This window comes from Podarcis melisellensis, assembly GCF_964234715.1.
Source record: "Podarcis melisellensis genome assembly, chromosome: 8".
Taxonomy (NCBI): domain Eukaryota; kingdom Metazoa; phylum Chordata; class Lepidosauria; order Squamata; family Lacertidae; genus Podarcis; species Podarcis melisellensis.
Genome location: NC_138540.1, coordinates 24,659,606 through 24,678,160, shown reverse-complemented (window position 1 = coordinate 24,678,160; position 18,555 = coordinate 24,659,606). Strand labels below are relative to the sequence as shown.

General features: G+C 48.9%; 1 protein-coding gene across 1 annotated transcript in view; it reads left to right on the top strand.

Moving 5' to 3' along the window:
* The first annotated feature begins 593 nt into the window (after positions 1-593).
* Positions 594-18,555, top strand: part of WNT4 (Wnt family member 4) — a 53,109-nt gene continuing 35,147 nt past the window's right edge. Inside the window, exon 1 of the mRNA XM_081923798.1 lies at positions 594-720. Within this exon, the coding sequence (XP_081779924.1) occupies positions 644-720 (77 nt within the window). The 5' untranslated portion in view covers positions 594-643. The remainder of the gene's footprint in view (positions 721-18,555) is intronic.

The window sequence follows — 18,555 nt, the reverse complement described above, 5'->3', positions numbered from 1 at the left end:
ACACATGCGGTGAAATAAAAGGAAGAGGGCTTCTCGGAGCTAGTGCACAATGCTTAGTGCATTTCCAGAATAACCCAAAAGAGTTCTGGTTGCAGGGAGAGAGAACGAGAAAGAAGAGAAATGTGCTTTGGAAACAGGAATAATTCAGACTTGCTCGGGAAAGATCGCCTCCCCGGACGCCCGCTCTCTTACTCGGGAGTAGCCCACGCGTGGGCTCCGCACCGCTTTACTCCCGAGTAAGCCCCCTCGGGCCGCGCTGGGCCGGCCCGGGACGCGGACGGCAGCAGGCGAGGCGGCTCCCGGGCGCCGCGCGCTCCGCCTCAGGGGTGTCCCGGTCCCGCCCCGAGAGCCGCCTCCTGGGGCCGCGCCCCGCCCGCCCGCCGCTCCATCCCGGGAGCTCCTGGCCGAGCTGACAGTCCGGCTCCGCAGCTGCCGCCGGCGCATCAGCCCCGGCTGCGCCCTGCTGCTCGAGCCGTCGGGTCGGAGCGCCGGGCGGCCGCGGCAGCAGCACCTGAGCCCGGGCGGCCGCGGGTCCGGCTGCGCTGCGGCCCGACGCCGCCGGCCCCACGCCGGCCCTGCCTCCCGCCGCCGCGGCTTCGCTGCCCCGCCGTCCGCGCTCGCCCGCCCGGCCGCGCCGTCCAGGATGAGCCCGCGCTACTTCCTGCGCTCGCTGCTGCTGCTGATCCTCGCCGCCTTCTCGGCCAACGCCAGCAACTGGCTGTGAGTGCGGGCGCCGCGACGGGGTGGGAGGGAAGGCGGAGGAGAAGCCGAGCCCGGCCCGCCGGCCGAGGAGAGCTAGGGGCCGCCGGGAGCTGCCGACGCCGCCCTCGCTTGCAGCAGGTGCCGGCAGCCGGAGCAAGCGCCAGCCTCGCCGAGCCAGCCAGTCTGCGGGCAGCGGCGGAGACGGAGCTGTCGAGGTTCCCTCTTCCTCCCTGGTCGTGTCGCCTGGCTTCACCCTGCTTGGGAAGGGGGATTGGAACCCCGAGCAGGTCCCATTTGCCCACTTCATCAGACCCCGCTGCCTGGACGGGGTCTCTTTCTGGGAATTATCTGGCGCGCGCTCGGTCCCTTCGAGGAGCCAGGGTTGGCGAGAGAGGCGCGCTGCTCTGCTCTTAGCTGCAAACGCACGTTTTGTTTAAAAAGTCGTCCTTCTGTAGGCAATAGTATTTCGGGACTCGAAGCAGCCTAGAGATCCAATCCTAGACCTCCACCGAGAGGCTGCGAGGGCGCCTTCTGCACGCGCTCAAGGGCAGTCTTTCTGTAGTTGTTTTTCCCCCCTTGCTGTGACGTTCCCTATTCTAGCATCGGGGTTCTTGCCCGTCAGAACCCCTTCACTGAAGCACTAAGGCGTTTCAAGGCTGTAGGTCTCCCAGGCTAGAATCCTATGCTCACTTCCCTGGGAGTAAGCCCCATTGAATTCAATGGGACAGAAGAATCCCCACTGAATTCAATGGGGCTTAGTGTGCTGTGAGCTCATTAGCCCCAGAAGTTGATTTGTGTTATTTTATTTTATTGATGTCTTTGATTCCTGGAACATGGGCAGCAGACAGAGGGCCTGACTTGAAGAGCTGGTGTGATTTTTTTCAAGTTGGCCTACCTTGTGGGATCGTTGTGACATGAAATAACCTGATGTATGTTAGCCAGAGTGCCTTGGCGAAAGGCTCTCATGAACAAAAATGAGAACTTATTGTAGAGCAGTTTTCGGAACAGAGGGTGTGGTTTCATGGGAAAATCTGACACACACACACACCCTGCATAATTAAGTTAATATTATTAGCCTTGATAAAACAGTGATTGCTGTGCAATCTCTCTGAGTGAATTTTTTAATCTCTAAAAGCAATAAAATCCACTAACTTTTATTTTTTAAGTAAAAATGAGCAAGGACTGGAAGTGAAGACCTCTGCCTTTAGAGCCGATTGAGTTTAAAAGTTTTGCAAAATAAGGTTTTATTTTGTTTTCAGTTGGTTTAATAGTTGGGCACCAGGGCTGATAAGATTGTGAATTTGATGGCCACCTGTTGTACTTCCAACTTTGCTTAACCCAAACGTGAATTCTGCTACCCGTTCTGTCCTCTGGGTCTTTCTAAATGCTGTTCAGAGTGTGTTGACTCTTGTTCACTTTATTGTGGACAATACCACTTTTTGTGGAAGGGGGAAAGACCTTGATGTGGTTCCAGGCTTGCAGAAAATTGGGTGCCGGAGAGAGGAATAGCAGACAGTTCCTGGGGCTTGTGTATACTGCAAGGGTTGTGCTGTTTGTTCGCACAAATCTACATCTCTCAAGCTTTCAGAGTCTGTGCAGTTAACTCCCCACTTAGCCTGTTAGCATTTTCCCGTCGAACACCCACGATGCTCGAGTTTTGCTAAAGTCGCTCCGCCCTGTCGATAGAAGCAAATCCCACTTGGAAGCCAGTGCTGATGTAACATTGAAGAATTCGGAGGTTCTGCGCAGCTTGATTCATACGTCTGGGTTCCAGAAGGGTGCCTTTTTGTGCTTGCTCATCCAGCAAAATGTAGTCTAAGAAAAATATTCTGTTGCCACTGTCAGAAGCAGTGTTGCCTAGGAGTCGCAGGTGAGGAGAGTGCTGTTGTGGTCGAGTCGTGCTTCTGTGATTGGCTGACTGGCTTCTGTGATAGCACATTGAGGGACTAGGCGAGCCACCAGCTTGTTCCAGCAGCAAGGCTCTTTTTATGTGCTGGCGCACTCTGTAGCGCTCAATAGAAGCCAAGCAAGAAACTGTGGCATCTGGTAGTTTGCAAGGGCAGTGTCTAAGAGCCCTGTTGTATGTCCTTTGAGGGAGACCCTATTTGGCCCTTTGAGTCAACTTGGCTCAGTTCATTGGCTTGAAGTTTTCTGTTCTTGGGCTGCATGCAACAGCATCTGCTATCCCATCCAAAAGTAGCTGGACTCATAGTGTGTGTCTTTGCAACAGATCTTAAGAGAGGGAGCTGTGAAATTCTCCTATCTCCCAATGACAATCTTTGCTAACCTCCCTGTGGCATTGCAGTAGATAACTGAAGAATGGGATTGTCGCCTGTCACTACCAATCTCTGGTGTTCTCCAGATGGAAGGGTTTTCCTACCTAGTTAAAAACTCTTGGCTACCTGCAACATTCAAAGCTGCTTTAGCAATGGTCCGATTTAAACCTGTGAACAAGTCTGATTTCTTTGGGGGTTGGTGCCTGTTTTGAGGCAAGCCATTGCGGGACTTTAAACTGCACCATAGGCCCATCTGTTTTGTAGAACTGTAGGAACGTGATGGTTCTGCACCCCATTCACCGCGTGCACACGGCTCAAATATTACAAGTCAGCTTTTCGTTTAAAAAGCATCAGTCAAGTTACTAGACCTCATGCTTTAAGAGTGGGTGGGCACAGAAGAAGGGTGAAATCCCAGAAGCCACAGAAATGGACAAAATACATTTATCGGGGGGGGGGAGTTCTATTTGGGGGGGCACCTGTTAAGGCTTCCGGTTTTCTCCCCGACATGGGCAGGGTGAATCTATTCGTAGTAGATCGAATAGTGTCAAAAATGTTTGGCTTGCATGCTTTATCCAGCTTGTGGTTTACCATGCATAATTAACCATAGATTGCTGATTTGGGTTGATGATTAACTTGAAGAATCCAAGATGGCAAATAACTTGGGTGGCTTTCAAAGACATATGCGTGGAGGATAAAGCTATTGATGGCTCCTAGACACAATGGGTAGGCTGTACCTCCACAGCCAGAGGCAGTATTCTGCTGAATTCCAGTTTCTGGGAATTGCAGGTGGGGTGAGTTGCTGTCCTGGCCAGGTGGGCCACTGGGAGAACAGAATGATGGACTTAGATAGCCATTGGCCTGATCCAGCAGCCATGCTTGTTCTAAACTTGGTTGTAACCTACACAAGTGGAAGAAATAATCTTTTCCTCTTTCTAAAGTTGTAAGTGGGATCTTGCTGCTTTTGCTTATTTTTTTATTCTGGGGTGTAATACACAGGAAATAGAATGGCAGAGTTGGAAGGGACCATGAGGGTCATATGTAGTCCAACCCCATGCAATGCCCAATCTTTTGCCCAATGTGGGGCTCAAACCCACAACCCTGAGATTAAGAGTCTGATGCTCTACCAGGTGAGCTATCTCAGCTATACGGTACACAGCAGAAGAGCCCTTCTCCAACCCAGGAGAGTTATGTCCCACCATCTCTTTGCCAGCTCTTAAAATGCTTGTCAAAGCTTTACTTTCTTTTAATTTGAGCCTTTGTGGTGACATTTTTAGGCTGCTGTGGGGTTGGGGGGGGAATGCTGCGTATTTTGTCTAACTGTATTTTGTCTTATTTATTTTCAAGACGCCTTATGTTTGATTTTCAGCGCAGGAAAAAGGTGGAGTAGAGATGTCAAATCTCCTTCATAATGGAAACGTAGGGAGCTGTTTTATGCAGAGCCAGACTGTTGGTCCATCTAGCCAATGTTGTCGACAATGACTGGCAGCAGCTCTCCAGACTTTCAGGCAGGGGACATCCCCATCCCTACTTGAAGATGCCAGGAATTGAACTGGGACCTTCTGTATGCAAAGCAGGTGCTCTACTGCCCTTCCCTTCAGACATAGAAACCTTGGGATCTGCCTTATCTTGAGTCAGAGCCATTGGTCCATCTAGCCAGTGCTTTCTACACTGACTGGCAGCAGCTGTCCAGGGTTTCAGGCAGGGGACACCCCCAGCCCTACCTGGAGATGTTAGGGAGTGGACTGTGCATGCAAAGCAGATGCTCTGTCTACCACTGAGCTATGGTCCTCCTCCAAATAGTGATGATAATGCATGGCTTCTTTGACTTGTAGATTTGTGACCAGCTTAGGGTGGAGCTACACATCTAAGAGATGCCTGGAGGCTGCTTTTTCTAAGAAAAAAAGAGGGGTGTGTGAATCTAGAATGCAAAGGCAGTGTATGTGTGTACCTGTGTGGTTAACCCTTTTCCTCACTTGCTGCCTGCTTCATGTCTTTTCCAAACCGCCTCCCCAAAGCTCTTGCCTTCCTACAGAGCCCTCCCCCCCAAAAAAGTGCCTTTGCCATCTACGTGGAGGACTGTTTGTGAGCAATTCAGAGCAAATGAAGAAGGGGGTGAGAAAGGGTTAAAGCACCCCTCTCCCCACCACAGCTTCTCAACAAGCCAATTCATTGCAATACATTTTGCACAAGGGTCCTTGGCTGAATTTCCTTGCGGTGCTAAATAAGGCACCTGCAGGAAGGTGGCTCTCTGTGCAACTGCTGCAAGTGCCATTTTTGCATTTGTTGCAGGAGTTTTTGGGGTGCTGGGTGTTGCAACTAGTCCTAGATACCTCCTCCTTCCTCCCCAAGCCCTAACCCCCTGCAGCTGTTTTTTCTTACCAACACCAGCCCATGGCTTTTAAAGCAAACAATCCAATCTGCATTTGTTGTTGTTGTGCACATGCCTGCTGCAAGGCTGCATGGGGATGGGGGCAGCCCTGAGAGTTGAAGCGCTGTGATTTCACACGACTCTGCCTGCCTGCCACCTGACCTACAACCAGTCCAAGAGGTGGACCTGACTGTCAGCTTCCCTCTCCTCCTTAATCTCAGTGTTGCCCTTGCAGAACTCATCAGGGGAAAAGATGGGGACAAAACTAGAATGAATTCATTTTGCCTGCTGTTGGCTCTGGCGCCACCTACTGTTGGGCTCCCTCCTTTCCATCCTATCAGTCCCAACAGGCGCCAGCCAGGCGTGTTTACTGTGCATGTTTAATATGTGCATTCTGTGTGACATGCGTGCTTTCTGAGTGCACAGATTATTTGTTGCAGGCTAAAGCACTTCCCTCATGTTAGCCCCTTAGAGTCTCAAATAACAGTGATCACACCTACGTGGTTGAGAGCAAGGCATGAGTAGTCAAGTTCAAGGACTCCTCCGTGTCCTTTGGAGCAGAGCTACAAACAGTTTGAGTGGATATGTGTTTAGGGCAGTGGTGCTGTGCTGAAATTTTCTGAGCAGGGATTAACCAAGGCCCCCTATTTCTCCTCCATCACCCTTCCACAGTCACAGTTGTTGTGATCTGTACAAGCACAGGGCTGTAGCTCAGCAATTAGAGCATCTGCTTTGCATGCAGAAGGTCCCAGGTTCGATCCCCAGCATCTCCTGCTAGGACTGGAACTCTCCCCCATCTGAAACTCTGGAAAACTGCTGGTGACCTATGGAGAGAATATTGGACCGTGGTCCAAGTGGGTATAAGGCAGCTTCCTGTTCCCATGTATGGGCAAAGTTGGCATTCTCCATGGTAGCACTCGTGGCAGGGATTTGACCTCCATTTGGATGAACTAAATGCAATTTGACTAGTGTATCAAAGCTGCTAGGTGGTGGGGGAATGAACAGAGCATCTCCTATTCAGTAAAAAAAGATAAGAAGAACCAGAACCGTCCTGCTGTATGAGACCAAAGGCCTGTCTGTACCAGTTTCTCAGCACATAAAGTCACTCTCACAAAAGGTAACTATCCTCCTTAAATGAGGATTTGACAGAGGAGATGGCTATCACTAGCTACTACCTATGAAGTCTATGGTCTTCCTCCACTGTCAGAGGCAGAACACATCTGTACTGAATTCTGTTGCATTAGGATCTGCTTGCGGGGGATTTCCCATAGGCTGGCTCCTGTGAGAACTCTGGGCTATGGCCAGCCTCTGGCCTGATCCAGCTTGGCTCATCTTCTCTTCCCACAGTTGCCAACCAGATGCTTCTGGGCAGGACATGAGTGCCCTGGCTCTCTCCTGCTGTTGCACCCAGCAAATGTTCTTAACCTGAAGCACCACTTTAGCTAATTGGGCTTCCCACTGCCACTGCACCGCCAGAGCACGATTTCTGTTCTCGTCCTGAAGAAAAGGTCTTAACACAAGGTACTATTTCTGGGTTAGCGGAGTCTGTAACCTGAAGCGTAAGTAACCTGAAGCGTATGTAACCCGAGGTACCACTGTATTTCTAGAGGGGTAGCTGCGATAGTCTGCTGCAGGCAAAACATCAAGGAGCCCTGTGACACTTTAAAAAGGTAAAGGACCCCTGACAGTTAAGTCCAGTTGCGAATGACTCTGGGGTTGCGGCGCTCATCTTGCTTTACAGGCTGAGGGAGACAACGTTGGTCCCCAGACAGACTTTCCAGGTCATGTGGCCAGCATGACTAAGCCGCTTCTGGCGAAGCCAGAGCAGCACACTGAAACGCCGTTTACCTTCCCGCCAGAGCAGTACCTATTTATCTACTTGCACTTTGACGTGCTTTTGGACTGCTAGGTTGGCAGAAGCAGGGACCGAGCAATGGGAGCTCACCCCGTCGCGGGGATTCAAACTGCCGACCTTCTGATCGGCAAGCCCTAGGCTCAGTGGTTTAGACCACAGCACCACTTTACAGACACTTTACAGACTAACAAATTTACAGGGTGCCGACTTGAATAAAATATCAGGAGAGGCAGTTAAGCACATAATCGATCACAAGACATGGTGCACACTCACAATTTGAATGGCAACGCCCATCACCTTTGGGGGAGCCCACCCCTCTCAAAAATAATTGGGGGGGGGGTTGAAGGGACCTCAGGCCCTAGGAATTCACTCCTATGCAATGTATGTATTGTGGCAGAAGCTTTTGTGGGCTTTAAGAAGTCCATGTTGTCAAGTGGATGAAGCAAAATCTCAGCTGGCAGCTGGAGGTAGGACAGGCCAGAAAGAAAGGAGGGGAATGTAAGGTGGGAGATGATTGGCAATGAGATCCAGACAAGTACAGTTGGTGATAATTGAATTAGGTGATAGCTGAAAGGCAATGAGATGCAAAACCAACAAACAAAAAAGTGCAGTTGGTGATAATTGAGCTGGGGCTTAAATGTATGTGAAATATGCGCAGTTACCCTTTGCAGCAGCAAACCAGGGATGATTCACTCAGCACGGCTAAGATAATTGCATTAAGATCTTCAATGATACAGGGAAACATTATCTTTATTCAGACCCAAATGAATAGTGCTGAGCTTCTTGATGAGTTATAATTCAGCAGTTTTCATTCGAGAGTCTACCTTTCAAAATCTCCTATCCAAATATGGCTCCTTTTGATCCTGAATTACATTGAAATTTTCTACCTGTTTCTGAATACTGCCCCTTTTATTTATATCAGATTGTGTGATTTCTTTCTCTCTCCCGCATCCACAAAGGGATTTGCCTTTTGGTGAATTCACTGACTTTGGGGGAAGGTTCTAAGGAAAGCCACCCTCTCAGTCTCATTCTTTTGTCTATAATATAGGTATAAAAATATCAACCTTGCCATACAGGATTGTTGTTCAGGAATTTCTAAGATAATGTGCGTGATTCACTTCTAATCTGATCTATAGGTACCGCCTTTATCAATGGGGCTGCTTTCTAATGAAAGGCAGCCTAAGCTGTAGTAGCCACTCCAAGCTTACTTGGGAGTAAGTCCTATCGTGCACAGTGTTTATTTCTGAGGAAGCACATACAGTGGTACCTCAGGTTACAGATGTTTCAGGTTACAAACTTTTCTAGCCCAGAAATAGTACCTCAGGTTAAGAACTTTGCTTCAGGATGAGAACAGAAATCACACGGCAGCAGTGGGAGGCCCCATTAGCTAACATGGTACCTCAGGTTAAGAACAGTTTCAGGTTAAGAACGGACCTCCAGAACGAATTAAGTTCTTAACCCGAGGTACCACTGTATAGGCTTGAGCAATTAGTCAAGCAGAAAGACAGCTGATAAGTACTGGGTCGGGCCCAGCCTTGGTCAGTAGATGTGCCCATTGCCAACCTGGTGCCCATCAGCCCCAGCCAGTGTGCTGAGTAAGCCCCACAGAACTGTGTGGGGCTTGCTTTGTACAGGCCTGCACTGTAAACCATATAGATCTCCTTGTGATCATTTTATCTGCCCTGGGACTGTGGAATCAGAGAGCTGGGGAGTACCCCAGAGGCCATCTAGTCTGACCCCCTGCCAGTGCAGGAAATCTGCAGCTACAGCATCTGCTGGGTGGTCTGCTCTGAAACCTTGCTCACCTGCTTCAGGGCATATTCCAGGTTCCCTCTATGTGAGGGGATGAGTGAGTGGGTGCCTGTCTGTAGCCTCTCTGCCACCTTCCAGATGTGTAAGGGAGAGGAATTTTAAGTATTTGTTTTTCACTTCAAGGGCTGTAGCCCCTTTAGGGCAACCTTCCCGGGGGGGGGGAGGGGCAGACGTAACCGTGGGCAGAGCGATCAATGCAAATGTGACCTTTGTGCAAAAGGCTAGTTTCTCCACACGCTGACACACCCCTCTCTACGCACCATCCAGGCCAGTGAGAGATGTTATCAGAGCTCAGGGACACATTCCAGCCAGGCAAAAATACTCTGGGAGGAGATGAAGAACGACTAGTGAGGGGTGTGCTCTGGAGAGAGCCCCCAGGGCCAGATAGAGAGGCCTGGAGGGCCGCATTTAACTTCTGGACTTAGGTTCTCCACCCCCGTTATAATGTACAAGACTTTGGGATCTCCGCTCCCCACCCCAAGCAAAAAAAGCTTTTAAATAGTGCACAAATTAAACATTAATTCTGTGCAACTTATATACAGGACAACCGCAGTTTGGGTCCAGCAGGATGTAAAGACCATTTTACAGGTCACCACTGTATTTTGGGATCCCGACGATTTCTCTTTCCCTCCCTTATTTTTATTTTATTGTTTTAAATGGACCTGGGCTGCTTTGGGGGGAAGACAGATTTTGGGTCCCTCCAGACATCCTTTTCATCACACAGCCATGAGAATTTGTAATGATGGTGTCAGGGCTGTTTTACACGATCCTGCTGTCAATACTGTTTTTCTGTTTTTGCACCTGCAAGAGGTTTGTGGGGCAGATGTGTTGCTTCATTTTCCAGCATGCGTGTGCCCTGCTGAGATCCTGTCCATTTTCATGCCATAAAACTTTCCGGTTCATTTGATTTTTGTTTTTGGCCCGCTTTTGTTGTGCTGTGCTCCAGACAGGACGGGGGCAGAGGGAGCAACGCAGAGCAGTTAACAAAGGGAAAGGATGTGTGGACAGTCCATCGTGAATCCCCTAGTAACACACTATTGTTGCATCAATGGCGTGCTCCAGAATGCACCTGCAGCTCCTGCCCCACCAGTCTGGAAGAACCTTTAATCTGTGGGGGAAAGTGGGGTATAAAATATAATATAATGCTAGAACTGTAGTGTTGGAAAGGAACCCCAAGAGCCTTCTGGCAGTTCCCTCACTGCGAGAAGCAAAGCTACAGGGAACCAAGCAGAGGGCCTTCTCAGTAGTTGCACCCACCCTGTGGAATGCCCTCCCACCAGATGTCAAAGAGAAAAACAACTACCTGACCTTTAGAAGACATCTGAAGGGAAGTTTTTAATGTGTGACATTTTAATGTATTTTTAATCTTTGTTGGAAGCTGCCCAGAGTGGCTGGGGAAACCCAACCAGATGGGCGGGGCACAAATATATTATTATTATTATTATTATTATTATTATTATTATTATTATTATTATTATTGCAAAGTCAAAGCAGTTGCAAAGTCAAAGCAATGATTTAAATGGCTCAGGACCGCAAAACCCAAAGGAACACTTCTCCCCATAGAAACCATCCTGGACTCTGTGTTCATCCTCTGAGGCCCTTTTTGTGCACCTTCTCCACGTGAGGTCCAGAGGGTGGCAACACGAGAACGAGCCTTTTCTGTAGTGGCTCCCCATTTGTGGAATGCTCTTCCCAGGGAGGTTCACCAGTAGCCTTCATTTTATATATTTAGGTGTGTTATTTTATTCTATGAGCTGCCCTGAGATCTTATGATGGGGGGGTACCTAAAGCTAATAAATAAGTAAATAAAATTAAATGAATAAAGCAGGACAAACTATCCTACGAGCCCTCATTGAAAGGTGTCTCCGAGGCCAGTTTTTGGAGGCGAGGACGGCCTCTCTTAAGTCTGGGCTTCCCGGCACAGCTGTCCTTTTGATGTCGTTCTGATGGTGACCCTCAACTGGGAGTCCCCGAAGAGTGTGTGTATGAGAGAGAGAGAGAGAGAGAGAGAGAGAGAGAGAGAGAGAGAGAGAGAGAGAGAGAGAGAGAGAGAGACTGACTCACCAGGCGCAGTTCTTTGAGCTTGTCCTTCAGAAGGGGTGGGAATGGAGGGGGGGCTTGCTTATTTATCATCATCCAAAGTTCCTGCCGAGCCTGTTCCTTTTAAATCCAGCTGGCCGCGTGGGGGCTACAGCTGTGCGTGGAGGGAGCGGAGCGGTGCTGCCTGCCAGGAAGAGGCAAGATAGGAGCTCGCTCCATGGAGATGGCACATCTGCTGTGACACCTCCAGCACCCCTTTCCGAAATCCCGGGGAACCACTGCCAGGAAGTACGGACAGTACCGAGCTTAGAGCTGACTCAGTGGAAGACAGCCTCCGAGATCCCTGAGAAGGGCTATAAGAATAATAATAACAATAACTATATAATAATAATAATAATTTATTATTTGTACTCCGCCCATCTGGCTGGGTTTCCCCAGCCACTCTGGGGGGCTTGATTAAAAATACATCTAAACGTCACACATTAAAAGCTTCCCTAAACAGGGCTGCCTTCAGATGTCTTCTAAATGTCAGGTAGTTGTTTATCTCTTTGACATCTAATGGAAGGGCGTTCCACAGGGCGGGTGCCACTACCGAGAAGGCCCTCTGCCTGGTTCCCTGTAGCTTTGCTTCTCACAGTGAGGGAACCGCCAGAAGGCCCTCAGCACTGGATCTCAGTGTCCGGGCAGAATGATGGGGGTGGAGATGCTCCTTCAGGTATACTGGGCCAAGACTGTTTAGGGATTGGCATCCCTACATATTTAAAGCAGGCTGTAGATGAGATGGCAGGGCTGTGGCAAGCGGGAGGGTTGTGTAACTTTTGGAGAAGGGCTATAGTTCCTTGGTAGAGCATCTTCCTTTGAATGCAGAATTGTAGAGCTGGAAGAGGGACCACAAGACACATCTAGTCGAATGCAAAAATCTTTTGCCCAAACTGGGACTCAAACCCACAGCCCTGAGATTAAGAGTCTTGTGCTTTACCGACTGAGCTACAAGGAGGGTCCCAGGTTTGGTGGCTGACATCTCCAGGCAGGGCTGGCTGGGTCCCCTGTCTGAGACCCTGGAGAAGCACTGCCAGTCAGAGCAGACAATACTGAACTAGGCAGCCCAATAATCTGACTCCGTATGAGAAAGCTTCCTGTCCTCACATGAATACTAGTGGCTGGGAATTGCAAGTGGAGAAAGGGTGCTGTTGCTTGTGAGCTTCCCATAGAGCTCTGGTTGGCCAATGAAATCTTCTTCTTTGGCGATCACTCGTAGCCAAGTAAGATTGTCTTCCATAAACACGGTTTTAACAATGAGTCTGTAAGTAGCTGTGGAAGCCAATTCTGGATCCACACGTCCTTCCACAGTGGGGACATTGGTTTCTGGGCGGGAGCTGATCACGCTGTGAATTTGCCAAGCGTGCCTTCCTCCTAGCACATTTCTCCCTTGCGTCCTGAGTTCGAGTGTCTTCAAAGCCCATGACACCTTTGGTAAAGGCTGTTCTCCAACTGGAGCGCTCGCAGGCCAGTGTTTCCCAGTTGTCAGTGTTTACACTACACCAATGAAATAGGAGGAAGTTGGAATAGAATCCAGATCTAGCAGGGCTCTTCTTGTTCTCTTATTTAAACTACATCGGACTGCTGTAAGATGATGGTGATGTTGATTTTACTTTTACCACACCCATCTGCTGAGTTGCCCCAGTAGTAGTGATGGTGGCAAAATTGGATGGCCTTAAAAGGAGATCACTCAAAGTCATGGAGGATAGGGCTATCAATGGCTACCAGCCAGTCATTTTCAAAAACTGAATTCCACTTGCTGGGAGTTGCAAGAGGTAAGAGTTCAGTTGTCCTTGAGACGACCTTGCAGGGAGCTCCATAGTTGCACTACACGAAGGACCTAATTTTATGTGTCTGGAATTGTCCAACATTCAGCTTTGTTGGAGGGCCACAAGTTCTAGCATTGCCTGTGTGGAAGAAGGAACTCTGTCCTTCTTTCTCCATGCCACATGTGATTTTATAAACTTCTATCCGCCGCCTCTTTGAATCATAGAATTGTAAAGCTGGGAGTGACTCTGAGGATTATCTAGTCCGGGGTTTCCCAAACTTGCGGTCTCCAGCTGTTTTTGGACTACAATTCCCATCATCCCTGACCGCTGCTGCTGCTCCCTTGGGATGCTGGGAGCTGTAGTCCAAAAACAGCTGGAGACCCAAGTTTGGGAAACCCAGATCTAGTCCAAGGAATATGCAGTTGTCCCATACTGGGATTGAACCTTCCACCTTGGCATTATCAGCACCATGCTCTTACTCCCCCTTTCTCCAGCCTAAAAAGTCACAAAAGCTGCAACCTTTCTTCTTGATGGGGGTGTCACTCCCCACTCCCTTGGTCATCTTGCTTGCCCTTTTCCGAACGTCTTCCAACTCTACAATATGCTTTTTGATAGGATTCCCAGAGGCGCCATTAGTCTTTCTGAGAACAGGGTGTTGGGATAGATGGGCCTTTGGTCTGATCCAACAGCCTAGGTCTTCTTACCTTTTTATCCTTGGGATATAAGCAGAGAGAGAGAGTTTAGCCAACTGGGTGGGATACGATTAAATGGACTGCCTTCTCCTTGCCATTAGACTTCCACTGCCTAACCTGGAGATAAACTCTAGCCTCAGGGCAAAGGGAGATGGGGGAGACCACATACCATATGCATTACTGGAGACGAGCGTGAAACTGTTGCGACTCGTTCTGGGTGCGAGCTGGAGGAAAATGCGCCAGAGGGCTTCTGTCTCTCGCTCCTGAGTGTGGCAGATCTGTGTCGGCAGGTAGCAACGGAGGGTGTTAAGCCTGCCTTGGGTTTTTCTTCTCGTGGCCTGCTGTCTGCGCTCCAGGGATGGGCATTTCTGTCTGTTTAATTTCCTCATTTCTTCCCCACCCCCAAACCCCATCTTAAGCAGAGTTTTCTGCATTGGTGTGCAACTGGAAAACAAGGCCTCGTGAAAATTTGTCAGCATTAGAGTACGAATTTCTCCTAACGTGCATTTTGGGGCGAGCAATTTTGCCTAATGTACAGTGGTACCTTGGTTCTTGAACTTAATCCATTCTGGAAGTCCGTTCGACTCCTGAAACCGTTTGAAAACCAAGGTGTGGCTTCCGATTGGCTGCAGAAGCTTCCTGCACTCAAACGGACACTGCGTCGGACGTTCAGCTTCTGAAAAACGTTCAAAAACCGGAACACTTACTTTTTTGGCTTTTTTGGTGTTCGGGAGCCAATTTGTTCATCAACTAAGCTGTTTGAGAACCATGCTTCCACTGTACTCGTGTTTGCAAAGAAATCCCGCCCTAATAGAGAATGCATTTTTAGTATGTCCTTTTCAGGAAGATATTCTTGCATTGCAGGGGATAGACTAGATTATCCTTGGGGTCCCTTCCAACCCTACAGTTCTAATATTCTATTATGTGTGCCTTTGTGCACACTTTACACTGTTACATGCCTTTTTTGGTTACTCATTGCTGGGCTGGAGAATTGCCTTGCAAAATTCGGAGAAGCAGGGATTTCAAAGGCAGGCTATGTTTCCGAAAGCGCAAATAGGTTTGTCTTGAAATAGAAGGGAATGAGATTTCCTCTGAATGGCCTCCTTGGAAAGGAGGCACCTCTCTCCATAGCTGTCAACTTTTCCCTTTTCTTGCGAGGAATCCTATTCGGAATAAGGGAATTTCCCTTTTAAAAAGGGAAACGTTGACAGCTATGCCTCTGTCTGAAACTAAATGGCACACCCTTTAATACTAAAAAGGAACCCTCTCTCATTTCAGCTGGGAGCCTCTTGCTCTGTTCTTCCACGTGGTATTAAGGTGCTAGTCCCTGTGAGGCACTCCTGACGGTCCTCCCTTCAACTTTGCTAGGAATGGTTCATCTAAAAATGAGCTGAAATTCAGACCTGTCTCCTCCAAGCTGGCAGGCATCTTGACCGCTCAGTGGCAGCTGGTGCCCATTGAGGCTGCTGTGGCAAAGGGCAAGGAGGCCAACAGTAGGTGGCGCCAGAGTGACAGACAACTAATTCCGGTTTTGTCCCCACCCTCTTCTCCGATTGACAGAGACTCTCCAATCCAGTCCCTGGAACTTGTTCCCCAATGTCCTACCTACCTATAGTCCTTTCACCTCGAGAGGCAAGGGATGGAAACATCAGACCTTTCTGGTCAAGTAGGGGTCTTGAAGGCTGCAAGATGAGAAGACCACAGGTGGCAGCTTTTATTACATTTTTGGCTTATGGGATGGAGAGCTTTCCCCCCCCACCCTTCCAATCCATATCTAGGAGGACTTGAGAGACTGCCAGAGGGCCAGCGAACATAGACAACATTCAGGAGATATCAAACGCTTGGACGGCTTCCGTGCTGGAATGAATCTGGTCTTGCAGCATTTTTCCCCTCTCTCTTCCCCCACTGCTACCCCATCCTGAGCTGCGATAGGCCTGTGTGGGTCACCTGGGGTCCCCCCAACGGTGGGGTGGGGCCTGCGATTGGCCCAGATCCTGCCTGCTGCATGCCCAGGTGTGTGTGGCATTCTCTGTTGCTTTAGCATGGCGGGGGAGGTGTTTGCTGTCTCCCCAGGCAGCTTGGTGGAGTCTCCCTTTTTCAGAAAACCTGCCGGATTAGTGGTTAAGCTCGGAGAGCGTTTCACAAGACAAGAGGGTGTTTCTTTGGTTTTTCTTTCTCTACCTCCCCCCCCCACATTCCCGCTCCCCATGTCCCACAAGCCCTTTAAAAAAAAAAGTAAAAATAAAGCCTGTAGGAACTCGCACTCTGCGGCATTTCGGAGAAATCAAATATAGAAGGGAACGTTCTGTCAGATTTTCGGTGCCAATGGCACGTTATGCGCAGCCGTGCATTTCGTTTTTCCTCAGTGCTAGAGACATAAGAAGGGACGCGGGTGGCGCTGTGGGTTAAACCACAGAGCCTAGGACTTGCCGATCAGAAGGTCAGCGGTTTGAATCCCCGTGACAGGGTGAGCTCCCGTTGCTCGGTCCCTGCTCCTGCCAACCTAGCAGTTTGAAAGCACGTCAAAGTGCAAGCAGATAAATAGGTACCGCTCCGGCGGGAAGGTAAATGGCATTTCTGTGCGCTGCTTTGGTTCGCCAGAAGCGGCTTAGTCATGCTGGCCACATGACCCGGAAGCTGTACGCCGGCCCCCTCGGCCAATAAAGCGAGATGAGCGCTGCAACTCCAGAGTCGTCCGTGACTGGACCTAATGGTCAGGGGTCTCTTTACCTTTACCCTAGAGACATAAGAAGAGGCCTGCTGGATCAGGCCAGTGCATCCTGTTCTTCCAGATGTCCCTGGGAAGTCCAGCAGCAGGCCCTAAGTCCAGCAGGACTCTGCCCACCTCTGATTGCCAGCAACTGGTCACCAGAGGAATAATACCTCTGAAAGCGGAGGTAGATCTTGGCCATCACGGCTAATAGCCACTGCAAGCCTTTGTCTCCATGATTTCCATAGAAATCATAGAATTGTAGGGGCGGAGGGAACTCCAAGGGTCATCTAAGCCAACCCCCTACAACACTGTCTCGGCTAAAACATCCGTGACTACTCAACCTTTGCTTAAAAAGGACTCCATTCCACTGTCAAGCAGGTCTTTGTGTCATAAAGTTGTTCCTAATGCTTAGTAGGAATAACAACAACAACTGTAATAAATTATTATTATTATTATTATTATTATTTGTACTCGACCGATCTGACTGTGTTGCCCCAGCCACTCTGGGTGGCGTCCAGCACATACAAAAACATTAAACCTTAAAAAGCTTTCCTAATACAGTGGTACCTTGGCTTAAGAACTTAATTCGTTTTGGAAGTCTGTTCTTAACCTGAAACTGTTCTTAACCTGAAGCACCACTTTAGCTAATGGGGCCTCCTGCTGCTGCCGCTCCACCAGAGCACGATTTCTGTTCTCATCCTGAAACAAAGTTCTTAACCGGAGGTACTATTTCTGGGTTAGCGGAGTCTGTAACCTGAAGCGTATGTAACCTGAAGCGTATGTAACCCGAGGTACCACTGTAATCTCCTTTCCTGTAACTGGAAGCCGTTGATTCGGCCCAACCCTCTGAAGCAAGAGAATACAAGTTTCCTCCATCCCCCATGTGACAGTCCATTAGATATTTGAAGATGGCTGTTTGTCGAATCCCCTTTTAAAGCCATCAAAGGAGATCATAGTTAATAACGTAAGAAGAGGTTGACTACAGTATTAAGCCAATGGCCCATCTAGTCCAGCGTCCTATTCCCACAGTGGCCAACCAGGTGCCCATAGGAAGCCCACAAGCCAGGACCTGAGCACAACAACACATTCCTCTCCTGTAGTTTCCAGCAATTGGTATTCAGGATACTGCCTCTGACAGGAATGGTATAGCATCACCATCTAATAATAATAATAATAATAATAATAATAATAATAATAATAATAATAATTTATTATTTATACCCCGCCCATCTGGCTGGGCCTCCCCAGCCACTCTGGGCGGCTTCCATAAAAACCAAAAATACAGTAAAATATCACACGTTAAAAACTTCCCTGAACAGGGCTGCCTTAAGATGTCTTCTGAATGTCAGGTAGTTGTTTATCGCTTTTACATCTGCTGGAAGGGCGTTCCACAGGGCGGGCGCCACTACCGAGAAGGCCCTCTGCCTGGTTCCCTGTAGCTTTGCTTCTCGCAATGAGGGAACCGCCAGAAGGCCCTCGGCGCTGGACCTCAGCGTCCGGGCAGAATGATGGGGGTGGAGACGCTCCTTCAGGTATACTGGACCGAGGCCGTTTAGGGCTTTAAAGGTCAGCACCAACACTTTGAATTGTGCTTGGAAACATACTGGGAGCCAATGTAGGTCTTTCAGGACCGGTGTTATGTGGTCTCGGCGGCTGCTCCCAGTCACCAGTCTAGCTGCCGCATTCTGGATTAGTTGTAGTCTTAGTTCATAGCCATGGGTATAGCCTTCTCCTCCAAGAATTTTAATTCTCTTCTAAACTCGGTTGCCACTTTTGCTGCCTCTTGTGGCAGTGAGTTCCGTAGTTCAGCTTATGGGAGAATGGGAAGGGCCTTGAGGCCGCCCATCCATAGTTAGTGCTTGGAGAGCAGACTCAATAAACACACAAGACATAACCGTCTGTACTTTGGAAGGTATACTATTCATTGTATCAAGGTACACTATTCATTGTATCAAATTGTAGATTTCAATGGAAGTCTCATAAAGTTCAATGAAAAAAGCAGAAGACCCAGTGGATCAGTTCGTTCTCTAGTCAGTTTATGCATAAGGTCCATACATGTAAAAGTATCTGTTCCATCTGTCCATTCAAAGAGTCCAATAATCCACATGAAGCGTTGTTACAGTTCTACAGAATCCTTTCACAGAGTCTAAGACAAGGATTTCCGGAATATTAGCCTTGCTTTGCCATCCTAGGCTTCATCAGTAGAACAGGCTCATATGTAATATTACAGGATAGTGGATCTTATAGCATAGTAGCGGTTGCAGTCAGACACGCCAGACACACTGTCCC